The 15,083-nt window shown below is 48.7% G+C and overlaps 1 protein-coding gene across 2 annotated transcripts in view; it reads right to left on the bottom strand.

Annotated features, from left to right (window-relative positions):
• The window catches only part of PRKX (protein kinase X-linked), a 76,323-nt gene that overhangs the window by 38,202 nt on the left and 23,038 nt on the right, over window positions 1–15,083 (bottom strand). For both annotated transcript variants that reach the window (XM_021681953.1, XM_021682657.1), the window contains exon 2: window positions 8,647–8,815. In XM_021681953.1, coding sequence (XP_021537628.1) covers window positions 8,647–8,815 — 169 coding nt within the window. The remainder of the gene's footprint in view (window positions 1–8,646; window positions 8,816–15,083) is intronic.

Raw genomic sequence — 15,083 nt, 5'->3', positions numbered from 1 at the left:
CTTAAAACAAGAAAACGAGAGACCTTCCATGGATGTCACCCTATCTGTTCTTGCTCACCTCTTCGTGCAACCTGAGGCTCTGGAACATTCCTTCTACTTTCCAACTTCGCTCTGTGACAGCCAGATTTGCCCTAAGGTGCGCTTGGTTTGCTCCATCCCCCACCCCAGGGTGTCCTCCGGTTCCTGTCCCCAAGGGTCCCGTGCCTACCCTCAGTGGCTCCGACGGCCCCTAGCCGGTGGCTGTGCACCCACTCCCTCCAGGAACAGCTGTCTCAGGGCATCCACTTCACCTCCCGCCCACCCTGCTGGGCATGTACCACCCCAAATACACTGCTGTGCCAGGCGGGAACAGCATGACCTCCTCCTCGTGCCTCCTGGAACCCCTGTTCCTGGCGAGTGCACAGGGAGGCCAGCAAACATGTGCCCGGGCTCACGCATTCCCAGCCCCACACCCCCATGGCACCCTGGCTGCCCTGTTTCCCACCCACTTCTCCCCACTGCCCACTAGCATGGATGCCGCCACCCCACCCACTCCCTGAGCCCCAAAACTCAAAGACACATTGTCAGCATTTTTGCTTTTAAGCTTCAAATGAACAGAAGTGGAGAGAAAGTCAGAACACGGTATTCTTTCCCCCTTGACTACGAGGAACAGCTTTGCCAACTACCCAACCACGGACTAAGGGACATGGAGAGCAGACCCAAGCCAGTGGACACGGAGAGATCTTTGCTTTAGGCAACATCAGTGCTAGCCTGGCTCTGCTCGAATGCAATGAAGCGCACCGGGTTAGGGACCGTGGTGGGGTCCACGGGCTAGTCATCACTGACGCAGTAATGGAGCTCCTGGCTCAGAGGCTGTGTCCAGAAAGAGAAAGCGGGACCCCACGCACACCCACTTACTGTGTGTGTCTGTCTTCACTGCTGGGTTTTTCAGCGAGGGCAGTTCCGTCCCCCTAGGGGACAGCTGGAAATGCTCAGAGCTATGTTGGTGGTCACAACTGGGAAAGGATCGAGATCCTGGCATCTAAGGGTGGCGACCAGACATGCTGCTCAGCATCCTACAGCGCCCAGGATGCCCCATGTCACAGAGGAATCCAGCCCCAGATGTCAGCAGTGCCCAGGCTGAGAAACCCAGAAGGAGCAACTTCATCAGGCAAAGTTCGTAGTAAGAAGAGGTAAAGGTGGATGGAGCCGTGCAGGTGTGAGATGCATTCCTTCCCACCCCGATGGAGATCATGTCAGCATGACAAGCAGGCTTCCAGAATGGCCCTGATAAAGCAAGATCACCGCCTGTGACTGTCATTACCTGCACTGGAAGCCTGACTGATTCCACCCCATGGCAGGCAGAACAACACACCTGGAGCACGCCAAGAGGTGCCATCCGAAATGTCGCTGCTCGGCGACCAGTGATAGTGGTCCCACGTCCTCCCCGCTCAGAGAAAGAGCCACCACCACCCGGCAAGACACAAGGTAAAGTCACTAGGCTCTGCTTTGCAAATCCATCACCTGGTCACACCATGGGCGGGATGGTGGGTAGGGGTCACCCTAGTGAAACGGTCAACGCGCCCGTTTCCTGAAGAGCAGCTGCCATGTGGGAACAGCTGCTTGCAAGGAAAACAAACTCTGTCTCCAAAGTTTGCAAGCACACACCCGAACACTGAAGAAGGGGAATAAGCCGCTGGTGAAGAAACACCACCCTAGGTCCTTCAGAACGATGGGAACAACCAGTCAGAAGCATCCAGAAGACACGTGCTATTTTCTCATCTTGGAAAAACAAACAAAAACCAACCCGGCATGGTTAGGAGAAATGAAAAATAAGACAGGGCTAAGATGGAGGAGGCACTGGAGGCAGACGTGAAGCAGGACCTGGGACGAGGACGGGCAGAGGTGTGGGAGGACGTGGGCAGAGGTGTGGGGGAACGCCAGGGTGAACTTGTCCTTGGCCTCCTGCAGGCCCTCCGAGCCAATGGGTAACGACCAGCCAACAGCACAGAGAGGGTTTGATGAAGATTGTGGTGGCAACGTACATAGCTGAGCACAGGGTGTCCAAGACAAGGCAGTGACAAGAATGAGCCCTTGTCACCCAGAGGTGCATGAAAGGGGGCCTGAAAGATGCTACTCAGGGAAGGAAAACGGAGGAACCTCTGGGAGAACAGAGCAGGATAAAACTCCCCAGTCCCGTGAAAGCGCAAGCAAAGGTTTGGGAATCCACATGAACTTCCATGAAAGCACGGTTCCTGAAGGCTGGGGACGGGAGCAGGAGTGTGCAATGGGGTTTCTGGCCACGATGCTGCTCAGGATCTGGATTCCGTGGCTGCAGGTAACATGTCCGGCTTCATTATCCAGCCTGGGTGAGCTGCCCCCCACCCCTCGTTACAGTGGGCACTTCAAATGCCCTATGAAGGAATGGCTCCAGTGTTCTGCTCAAGCTTTCTTGCTTTTGCCCCTTGTGATGGCTACTTTTATGGATCAACTCCACGAGGTGCCCAGACATGTGATCTAACAGGAGTCTCGATGTTGCTGTGAAGACATTTTTTTTTTTTTTTTGATGTGATTAACATCTACCGTCAATGGACTTTAGAAGTACATGACCCTCCATGATATGGGTGGGCCTCACCTAATCAGTTGACAGCTTTAAGAGGAAAAGAATGTGGGCGCCTGGGCAGCTCAGTCGGTTGAGCGTCTGCCTTCGGCTCAGGTCATGATCCTGGGGTGCTAGAATTGAGCCCCGTGTCAGACTCCCTGCTCAGTGAGGAGTCTGCTTCTTCCTTCCCCTCTTCCCCCCATCCCAACTTGTGCTCTGTTGCTCCCGCTCTCTCTCAATAAATAAAATCTTTGGGGGAAAAACAAAAAAAGAACAAAAAAACGTGAGGTTTCCCAAGGAAGAGGGAATTTTGCCTCTGGATTTGATTGCCATATAGAAATTGTGCCTGAGTCAGCAGCTTGCCCGGTGGTTCTGCAGAGTTCAGATTCAAGACTGAAGCTCTTACCTGAATTTCGAACCACCTGGCCAATCCCACAGACTTCAGACTTGACAGCCCCTACAATCACAGAAATCTGCTCCTGAAACTCTGTCTCTTTGTTCTCTTTGTCTGCAGCGTGGTGTGTAATGTACCCAGGAAGCTCCCTCCCCATCCCCGCACTTGACATCCTTGAGTTTGAACACCTATCATATGCCAGACACCTTTCTATGCACAGAGAGTGGGATCCTAACCCTGTGGGTTTGTGTTCTAGCAGGAGAAAGGCAAGCAGGATGCATGTTCACAGGAGAGATGGAAGAGGAGGGTCTGGGGAAGGCTCCTCTCCACGTGTCAGCGTGCAGGGCTCCTCAGGAGGAGGATGACCAAGCCTTGCTCCAGTGTCCCTACTCGCCGCCCTATGGGAACTCCACTACTTACGTCTGTCTGCATGCAGGTCAGCTCCCTCGATAGCTTTGAGAGGGCCAGACGTCAGCAACTTCACCTCCCAGCAAGAAGCCCAGCACGTGGGAGGTGGGTAGCTAGCCATTAACTATGGAATAACACTGAATTCTCTATATGATCACACATGTATGAGGAGTCTGCCCATCACCCAGCATGCAATATGCAGTTTCCCCCTGCATTTCTTATATGACCACTGACTTCTCTCCAGTTATTTCTCTTTTTAAGCTATTCCCAGGTTTAACTTGGGTTTCTCCCTGGTTTAACCTGGTTTCTCAGAATTAATGATTTCACTAGAATTCTATTTGAAATACAGGCACCGAGGCATATTGTTGCAGGTGGTACACAGTAGGGATACGAAAGGCCCCCAGTGGGTGTCCACCCAGGCCAGGTGCGGCTGGAAGCTTCTTGGTGGAGCAAGCATGTGAGCTAGGAGGAAGGTCTGAGACTGTTCTGCCCCGAAGACTTGAGAACTCTAGAAGCAAGCACTGGCATTGGCCAGAGAAAGGGGCAGGAGGGTGAGGATGGTGAGCGCACCCTGGGAACATGGCGAGCGTGGAGCTGCAACGGTTGCTCATGCCGAAGCTGGCAACAGGCAGGAGACAAGTGTCCTACAGTCCCTGACCTGCCTCCGTTGGTCATCGAGAGTCACCGAAGAGTTCTGGGCTGAGACACACGATCATGTCTTAACTTTAGAGTAGCGTCACGACACTGCAGAAAGAGCACTTAGAGACACAAGCCATTTTAACAACCCCAATGGAGTACACCCTGAGCCAGGGTGGAGGAGGAGGATACGTGGGGGACCTCAGAGAGTCAGCACAGGAGTAGACAACTCATGCTCCCTGCACACGCAGGACCAGGGGACAGCCTCAGGCCAGCCTGGCCTCACTGTCTGGCCCTCACGAGGTGTCTCCCCAAGCAGAGATGGTGGCACGAAGCTGGTTAGCGTGAAGCTGATGTCCTTGAGTTGCGTCTCACCAGGCTGGCTGCCCCGTACAAACTGCAGCTCCCATTAGATCTGCTGATGCCTACTGATGGTGCAGGGAATCAACCCTCCCCAGAATTCTGTCTTCCTGGATGCTGACTAACCAGACTTCTGGTTTACCCATCACCTTGTGGTGAACTGGGCTCGTGGCAGTCAATCTCCCAAGGGCAGCGGTTCCCAACAGGGTGATGGTAACCCCCGGGGGACACTCAGCAATGTGGAGATATTTTTGGTTGTCATAATGATCACTACTGGCATGTGACGGGTGGAGACCAGAGATGCTGCTCAGCACCTTACAGTGCCCAGGACGCCCCATATCAGAGTCTTCCAGCCTCAGATGTTAACAGTGCTGAAGTGGGGAAGACTTGCCTTAGCATAGGAGATTCTCTCTGTATCTATCTATCTGTTTACATATGTATGTTTGTATCTACCTACCTATTATCTATCTACTTATCTATCCATTCATCTATCCAGTCTATCTATCCATCCATCATCCATGCATCCATATTTATCTATCCAACCATACATCTATCATATCTATCATCTATGTATCTATTATCTATCATGTCTATATCATCTATATCAAATATCTACACATCATTTATCTGTCATCTATCTGTTCTACCTATCTTCCTTCTCTGCCTTCCTTCCTTTCTTTGTTCCTTCCATCCATCCATCCATCCCACCATCATATCCACTATACATGTACATGTACCTCTCCATCCTTCCATCAAATCTATCAATGTATTACTATCTATCATCTGTCTATTGCTCTTTAGCAGTGGTCTGCAACTGTGGACTATTTCACCCCCTAAGAGGTTTTTTTGTCTATGTCTGGAGACATTTTTGGTTGTCAGCACTGGGGATAGCATGCAACTGGCCCTGATCAGGGGGAGCGCGGGGATGCTGTTAACTTTCCTACCTTACACAGAGCAACCCCACCACAGAGAATGATCTGGTTCCCCGAGGTCAACAGTGCCAAGGTGGAGAACCCCTGTTTTGGGGTCAAACAACTCTAGGACACCAGCAATTTCTACACGCCCAAAGGGCAATGAACAGATGTGGGAGGACTGGGGTTTGGGCAGACCCCAAGCCTCTGTCCCACAGAAATCCTGATTTTGCACCCCTACCCAGCTCTTCTAAAATTATCTCCACGGGCTGAGCTGGCCTTCGGAACAGCTTTATCCCCGAACAGAACGTGTGCTCAAATGCGCATTTAATGAATGCCCCAGCATCTTCACAAAAATACAACAAGAGCAGTTCCCATGTTGAACTCGGATAATGGCACCGGCGGACTTGCCAAGTCACTCAACTCCAACTTCACACTCCAAGTAATGGTTGCTCAGCTTGACACCTGGAATCATCAGCGTTCCACGTGACCTCAAGAAACGCAAGCAAAAGCTGGGGCATGTTTCCAGAAAGTACGGGAAGATCCCTCTTTCCACATAGTATGGGAAGCAGATGTTGGGTGAAGCGACCTCCATTCACAAGACAAACTGCACAGCTGGGGGATTAAATACATTTTTCACTGATGGTCTTTTCCCACTAATACGTGTCCTTCCTCATGTGGCCCTGGACACCCCGTGGCTCCCATCCGGATACAGTGTGCTCTCCGTGCTATGTTCGGAGAACTTCCAGAGCCTGATTTCACTAGCTCAACTTATACCCAGTGTTTAGACAACACCTGGTCACTGAAGTGAGAATGCACAGAAAAAACCAAGTGCTAGAAATATAGTAAGATCCACGTGCTCTGAGAGATCTACTCTGGGCAAGTCACTAAATAGCTGTTACAGCTGAATTATATCCCCCCAAAATTCACATGTTGAAGCCCTAACCCTAGGACCTCAGAATGGGGACTGTATTGGGAGATGGGGTCTTTAAAGAGGGGATTAAGGTATAATGAGGTCAGTAGAGTACACCCTGATCCCATAGGACTCTCCCTCTGCCTCTCCCCCTGCTTGTGCTGTCTCTCTCAAACAAATAAATAAAATCTTAAGAAAAAAAGAAGAAGAAGAAGAAGAAGAAGAGGGGATGAGGACACAGATATGCACAGAGGGACGACCATGTGAGAACACAGAGAGAACACGGGGTCTACATGCCAAGGAGAGAGGCCTCAGGAGGAACCAGCCTCAGCCCCACCTGGATCTCAGACTCCCAGCCTCCAGGACTATGGGAAATAGATGTGTGTTGTTTAAGTTCCCTACTTCATGGTATTGAGTTACGGCATCCCCAGTGGACAAACTTATTTTCCATAATTTTTGGATAAAGGTCACCTGGAAATTTATAGTCTTCAAAGGATCTGTTGTTGATAATAATTTCCCTAGATCCTGAGCATTTCAGGAGAACAGACACGACAACGTGCCTCATTTTGTGTGCTCAGTACTGTGGGGGGGAAACCAAAAACTGCTCAAAATTAGTACAGATTTTTAAATGAGGTCCTGCCACATTTTCTCAAAACCTGTGAGTAGACTATCAAATTGTTCCTCAAATTCCGTGTAGATTTAATGATGAGGAAACATTCCTACTGCTGAGCCACACCCTTCGTTGAACCTGACATGTATAAAGACTACATTCAAATGTGATCTGCACTCTGATTTTTGAATCACAAAGCCCATCATGCGTCGACACATGGTCGCTGTGTCTTCTCAACCACAAAGTCGTTGGCCGGAGACTCCCTGCCTTTGGAAGGAAGCCAGAGACGTGTCACCACAATTTGGCAATATCATAAAGGAGTCCAGGTCTCCCGTAGACAATATTTATTTAAAACCCTAGAGAGCTAAAGATCCTCCCCAGAATCACTATTTTAGATCCTCCAAGAGACATAACCAGAAGCTTTCCCAAATTCCAGAGGAAGATCTAATGTACTCGTTTTTATAAGTGTTGTTCCACCGCGGACCAAATGGGAGAATCACATGTGGTGAGTGAGCGGCGTGGAGTCCCCGAATCACCGGCTACTTTTGTTTCCATGACTTGAAACCCTGAGACGCACCTGACCCCTCCTTATCGGCACAAGATCACCTGCAGCTCCATAAAAGGAAAGTAAAACCACAAAAAATTCAGCCTATTCCTTTCTCCTCCTCATTAAACATGCAACAGAGTAGGGACTCTGGCTAAGACACCCTTTCGGGCTTGGAGGATGGGAGGGCTCCTCCGGCAGCTTTGCATTTAGAGGCGTCCTTCACAGAGTCCGTGTGCACGGGAGACGTTCCAGAGCCATGACAAAGGGCTCCTGTCTCTGCGTGTGGACAGGTGTATCAGAGAAGAAGGGCTGGAGTTGGTCTGGTGAGGGATGCCCAGTGCAGAGACACACAGGAAGGAGGCATTGCAGGGGAGGGGTGACCCACGACAGGCAAGGGATCACGATGACAGCACCTGCCCCCTTCTACCACAGGTGGCTTTCCCTGATGGGACAACGGGCGGCAGGGTGTAGGCAAAGAGAGAGCGAACAGAAGGTAAACCCAGGGGTCAGTTCACGATGATCCCTACGTGGCTGGGGCCGGGTTCTGGGTACCTCACAATTCCCTGAGGATCTGTAGGTACAAATGAAGGTCACCAGACAGGTATTTGGGGAGGACCACCACCACTGGAAGGTGAAGAATGCCTCGGAAGGAAGCAAGGCTGGGAGGGCAACACCAGGTGGGAGGCCAGGGTCAAACATCAGGGCAGAAGACAGGGGGCCCCAGATCAGGCCATGAGCTGTGGGGTGGGAATGAGAAAGAACGAGAAGAAGATGGCAGAGGGGAGACATGGACCCTGGCTGGAAGGCACCCACACCGTGGATTGGGAAAGAGAGCTATATCTGGGCATCCTATCTCTGGCACCTGGGTGCAGAACGGTCTTACCCTCTACTAGCAAATAGCATGGGAGGACAGGGATTTATTTGTTCAGTGCAGGGCACCCTCAACTGGACACATCTGTGATGCATCTAAATTGAGATACATAGTCATCCGCGAGAAACCCAAGGAGTGGCCTGCATGAATGAGGCTGAGCCGATGACTAACAGGAGCTGGTGACGGTGACCCTGAAGGGGACAAGGGGAACAAGGTGTCTGGTAGGACCACCCATGTCCTTACGTATGTTCTGCTCAGCCAGGAGGGAAGCAAGGCCCAGGGGGAGGCAGTGGTCCCAACAGCAGCTTTCTCCCTGGACCCGGCCAGCCTGAGGGTCAGCTGTGAGCTCACTCCACCCCGCCTGGGATCTCAAGAGAGGGTGAGGACCAGGAGAAGGCAGTGGGGAGGGACTCACAGCTTGACCAGGAATGGGTGGCTGACTTCCTTCAGCACCGACTTCTCGTTGTGTACATGCTGTTCCTGCTTTAGGCGGATGACGTCGGGGATGCTCATCACCTTCAGGGCAAAGAAATGCTTGGCCGTCTTGTCCTTGACCAGCTGCACCCGTCCGAACGTCCCAGTGCCTAGAGGGGAGACAGCACACGAGGCTGTATCAGGACCTTAAGAGAAACCGTCAGCTTCGGCAGCTCCCAGCCCTAGTATATGGCCGGGGACAGTATTTGCAAGAAGCTCTGTTCTGGAAGTTTCAGGTGAGGGCACATATAATGCACACGTCAACAAAGACAATCACCTGCCTCTGAAATGTTCAACTGGAGGGAGGGCTGGCCATCATTTGTACACATGAGGCATCGTGGAGACCACACGCATACGCACGCATGCACACAAGGACAGCTAGAATGGAAAAGTATGGTAGACATTTCTGCAACGTGGCTTTTCTCTTTGGGGTTTCTAGATAAACACAAAGGTATCAGGCATGAGACGCTCATGAAAAAGGCTCTTTAACACGCTAATGCCTGCTCAAAGCACTTGGGTCTGTATTTTAAAATTTGCTAAGGATTGGAAAATGGGATATATCCCCATATGATATGGGAATAGATACCTATTCGGGTAGGATATAAAGGGATAGAGGGCTGAGACTGGGGTGAAATTTAAAAATTGCAACCACTATACATATGCAAGGAAATCCAACCCTCGTTTGTACCCTGGTGGGACATTTCCAACCCAAATGCATCCTCTTCCTCCGCCGCCAGACTGTCCTATTCCTCTGAGCCTCGGTGTGGGGCATGGTGTCCACCTTCCACCCCTCACACAGACTGGCAACCACTTCCTGCAAGTATGAGATCAAAGACCCGAAGGAATTTTATCTTTGGCTAGAGAAGAGGTAAAGTAGGGGGGCAGAAAAATGGAAATCTGTACGTGTGAGCCTCGGGGTACCTGGCGCCCAATGAGCTTATAAATGGCGGCTGCGTTTTCCGTCACTGTGTGTCTAACCAGTGCCGCATGGGAAGGGGTCTTCCCGGGCAAGAAAGCATGGAAAACGGTGAACAGTTAGGGCTCTCTGGTTGGAAAAATGAGAATTAACCTAAACAGGAGGGAGAAAGGAATCAGGGAGAGCTGGAGAAGACAAAGGACGCTCTCCTCCCTCCCGACACAACCACACAGCCATGGGTGTCCATTCTTCTTGCACAGGGTTTGGACCCACGCACGATAACGTGAGAAAGAGCACAGAGTCGCACTCAAGCAAAAACACTTTGTTTTAGCGTTTTCTATAAATGAGAATTGCCGAGCTGTGAAATAAATCTCACCTCCTCAGGCAGTGGTGGGGGTGGGGCCACGATGAGTAACCTTGGCTTTTAAGTGGAGTTTCCGATCATGAATATTTTACCGTAGGAGGAGCAGAGAGGGAGCAGCCAAAACCCAGAAAAGCAAGTGTTGTGTAAGAAGAAGCAAACGATGAGGGATATTCTCTTCGGAAGGACACTGGGAAGCAAACACAGAATGGTAACGGGGTAAGGCAGTCGCGTGTTGGCGAGATGCTATGGAATCAAGTCCCAACCAGGAGGCGTGGAGAGGGGAAAGGCTGTAAGGAGGGTGAATTGGCAAAGTTTAGGTGTCTTTATGCAGACATTGATGTTTCCAGAGGGTCAGGTTCACACAACGGGGCCACCAGCATCTGGCGAAAGGTTTTGCTTTTTATTTGATCTGTGAACTGGGGCAAACACATGAGTCCTTCTGCTTCTACTGTTCCTCTCCCCGAGAGGACAGAGTGAAGTGCAACATACAAGTCCTGCCACGTCGTCAGATTCTCAAGACAGAAAGAAGGCCATGTGCCTTCCTCCTTCTTTCTCTCTCTGGTACCGTTCCTTCTGATCATCTTTATCCACCGCCCCCGAGAAGGAGCCCTTTCATCACTGGGTTGCTCACTCCACCCCGCCTGGATGGCGGCATGAAGACAAACTACATCCTAGTTTGTCTTTTCAGCCCTAGTGTTTGACCTACAACTGGATGTTCCCTGTGCCTACGTGAAAGACAGCACCAACCATGACTCAGATTTTTCCACATTTCTGTCAGCAATGTCTTTCAAGCTCTCTCTGAGCAGCGTCAGCTGTTAAGCATGCAGAACTCAAAACAGGTTACTTATGCATGGCAGCCAGAGCCTGAGCTACCCTGGGGGATGCAGGGAGTCCCTGGACGCCACAGTCAGATGACAGGACCACAGAGGACAACAGCCTTGTTCAAGGTGGACGACACCAGCAACGCTGCAATTTTCAGCTCAGCCAGCTTAAATGCACGGAACACAAGACAACATTAATGGTGTTGGTCGTAAGGCATCAAGATGGTGGAAAGAAAATGGGCAGAGATTTCCCCACTTGGTGTTGGGAAGCTCACCAATATACACCCCCAGCTCTGAATAACTCCCTTCAGAAAGTAGAGAAGTCCATTTTTAGCTTTGTTGCAGGTAAGGATGGCCATAGGATCCACCTCTGCCCAGTAAGACACACAGTAGAATAGTATTCAGCCATTAAAAAAAAAAGGAAAGGTTCCTGCCATTTGCAATAACATGGATGGAACTTGAGGGCATTATGCTCAGTAAAGTAAGTGAGACAAAGGCAAAGTATGATCTCACTTACATGTGGAATCTAAAAAGGAAAAAACAACTCATAGAAAGAGTTCAGGTTTGTGGTTACCAGAGGTGGAGTATGGGAGTAGAGCAACTGGATGAAGATGGTCAAAAGGTACAAGTTCCAGATGTAAGATAGTTCTAAGTCCTTTGGATGCACTACCATACAACCTGACGACCACAGTTAACACTGCTAGATGCTAAAAGAGTAGCCTACAAGTCCTAACAAGAAAAAGAACTTTTTTTTAACTATATAAGGAGATGGATGTTAACTACATCGTGGTAATTATCTCAAAATATGTAAGTATTTGTCAAGTCTTTATGCTGTACACCTTACACTTACACAGTGGTGTCAATAATATCTCAATAAAACTGAAAAGATAAATTCTTTACCCCAACAGGGTTTAAATAAAATAAACACATGCAAAGCCCATCACATGGCATCTCAGCCAAGGTAGTAAATGAATTTTCCATCAGTGTAAGATGAAAGTCAGCTCCATAAATGTTCTATGTCATGGTGGTTACATAACTCTATGCATTTGTCAACAAGTCATCAATGGGAACACTTAAAATGCATGAATTTTGTTGCATGTATATTATATCAAGAACATTAACTGCCCCCCCAAAAAAATTTAGGGTGAGATAGATTTTTTTTTACGTAAGCTCTACTGAGTTGGCATTTGATTCTACTCCTTATTCTTTTTTTTTTTTTTAAAGATTTTATTTATTTATTTGAGAGAGAGAGAATGAGAGAGAGAGCACATGAGAGGGGGGAGGGTCAGAGGGAGAAGCAGACTCCCTGCCGAGCAGAGAGCCCGATGCGGGACTCGATCCAGGGACTCCAGGATCATGACCTGAGCCGAAGGCAGTCGCTTAACCAACTGAGCCACCCAGGCGCCCTCTACTCCTTATTCTTTAGGGTACTGGATGCAGACATCTATCAACCATTGACTGAATGGCAGAACATACCCCATGGGGAAAGGATCCCCCAGGGACTATGGGGACTAGGGACAAATCTATTGCTATAGGCACACAGAGAAGGGTCAAGGCCTCCACTCGCACTTTATCACCGTTATTCCAAAGTCTGACATGTGCAAAAAATATATATGAAGAAGTTTCCACAAACATGCAGTTGAAGAAATGTCATCTGAAAAGAGATGCTATGAGGTCGACCACATTCTGAGGCAGATTGCCTACACCATGTCTGTAATATCAGGGAATGGAACTCCACCTGGCAAATTAAGTCACAAAAGACTACAGGTGGCATTGGAAGGACCAAGGAGAACTAGAAATGCCCAGGGTGCACAAAGTGCTCTTGCTTAGAGAACCATGGGAAAAATGTTTCTGTAAGTTTAGCCGTGACAAAAGTGCTCCAGTCAACACACCAACTTCCAAAGTATCAGAGGCCGCCATTTTTTTTGGTCCATGTTGGGATTGGTTTGTAACTTGTGGCAGGAGGTTCTGTAGATCAAGTATGTTTTACCTACCTTTGTGATTAATTCCTGGGCACATGTTATTTGGATAAATGGGTGGATGAATGAACTCATGGATACACCAATGGACAAATCCATGTAATAGAAGTAGCAAGCAGAGTATCTCTTGCCTAAGCCAATGGAGGTCCTTTTGTAAATGTGGGCACAGTCAGAGAAACCCACACAGACTGAGAAGCAGGAGTGAGGAGAAGGCTGGATCCCAGGGTGGCATCTTGGTCCTATGTTCCTGCCTGGCATAAACACCTTTGGCCCTAAATACCTCAGATTTCACAGGGAATGCAACACAGAGCATTTAAAGCACCTCCATATATTTGTAAAAAAATAATAATAACACATAAAGGACCTCCAGTGTAATCCAAATAAGGTCCACACAGGTGTTAACGGGATCACAGAGAAGCCAGTTCCTGGTTTTATGGATGTCCTCTGATTATGGAAGTTATTATCTCTGGGGGTGGGCACATGGGGACTCTCCTGTGTAGTATTTTACGTCTTGTGAGTCTTAAATTATTAATAGTCACACTATTTCACATAAACAATTTTAGGAAAAATCACCTCTATCTTACACCCTAGTCGAGTATCCTATGTTATCATCTTCAAGAAGCCCTACCACAGGGCACCTGGGTAGCGCAGTCTGTTAAGCATCCAACTCTTGGTTTCGGCTCGGGTCATGATCTCAGGGTCATGGTATCACACCCCGTGTCAGGCCCTGCATCGGGCTTTGTGCTCAGCATGCAGTCTCCTTGGGATTCTCTCTCCCTCTCCCTCTGCCCTTCCCCCCGCCCCGCCCGTGCACACGCTCTCTCTAAAAATAAATAAATAAAATATTAAAAAAAAAGAAGAAGCTGTATCGCTTAAGTCCACAGATGCACGATTTGACCGCAGATATTTTGCTAAAGGTATCTGTAAGAAATGTCTCTTGCTCCGAGATCACCTGTTCAGTCTGATTAGTTGGAAGTCCAGTGATTGTCAGAGGTGATTGGAGCAGGTCACCTGCCTCCTTTTCTCTTACCTGAGTGTACCTTCTCTTTGCTACCAAAAAAAAAAAGTAGGGACAGGATTCCGAGTGAGCTGCTATGACTCTTTCCCTCCTGGATAGTTTCTTTTAGGTTACTTTGATTTTTTTTCTTTTTTAACTTTTATTTTCCCTGTTTTGTTTTTGTTTTTGTTTTTTTACCACACATTCAGTCTACTGCTAAATTTAGTTCAATAACTTCACTGTTTTTTGACAGCGGCGAAAAGAGGAATTTCCTGTAGTTTCCTGTAAGAGACTCCTCATGATGTCCTTCCTGCTGTCCCTGTAAGTTTTTTAAGCAAGTGCCACTTATTGACAGGTCCATCCTAGCCAGTGCCCCTGAGCCTGAATGACTGCAGGGAACTGCGAAGACTAGAACGAAATGGAATTCTGTCCCCCGTCCCCACTCACACTGCACACTCCCGGAGACAGAACGGTGCCTCTCGCCAGCCTCCCTTCAAGCAGAGTTTCCCCAGAGATGGGCGCCCCACGATGTCTTCTGCTATAAACATACAACTAACTACAAACGGGAGAGTCTCTCATTTCCTAAGAAGCTCATAATCAAAGACACAAGAACCACAACACACCCCAGATCCAAAAGCGCATTCAAACCTAGCAGAGGATTTTAAATACCTAATCCACGACCTCCCTGTTTACATGTTGTGGAATGGAAAAGAACAAGAGAAGAATAAGGAAACGGTAGTGATAGATCCCAACTAAAGAACCCCTGGCAGATCAGCCCACAAAACTGCCATTATATAAAAGTATTCACATGTAAACAAATAATTGCGAAGGCATTTCTATTTAAACAAAGACAAAGATGGAGGTGGCCTGGGTGGTTGAGTCGGTTAAGGGTATGACTCGATTTCAGCTCAGGTGTAGCCCTACATTGGGCTCCCAGCCTGCTTAAAAAAAAAAATAATGAAAAAGTAAATACAGACAAAGACAGACATGGATATCGGGTTTGATTTGAATGTGTCTGTATTCAGGACTCCCGCCTCCTCCCCAAAGGCACACCCAAAATATAAAATCCCACTTCACTTATTTATTTAATGCGGATATGACAATAGGGTTTTATTCTGTGCCACAGAATGGACTCTGATTGGGTAACAGAGAAACCGTGTTCCCTGATTCCAGGGCAAGAAGGGTCACAAAAGGAGTTAAAGACAGACTGATGCAGTCAGATGATAGCTACACAGATCCACAGATAGATGATGGATGGATGGATGGATGGATGGATGGATGGATGGATGGATGGATGGATG

Source organism: Neomonachus schauinslandi, chromosome X (genome assembly GCF_002201575.2).
Source record: "Neomonachus schauinslandi chromosome X, ASM220157v2, whole genome shotgun sequence".
Classification (NCBI taxonomy): Eukaryota; Metazoa; Chordata; class Mammalia; order Carnivora; family Phocidae; genus Neomonachus; species Neomonachus schauinslandi.
This window is presented reverse-complemented; position numbering and strand designations above follow the sequence as displayed.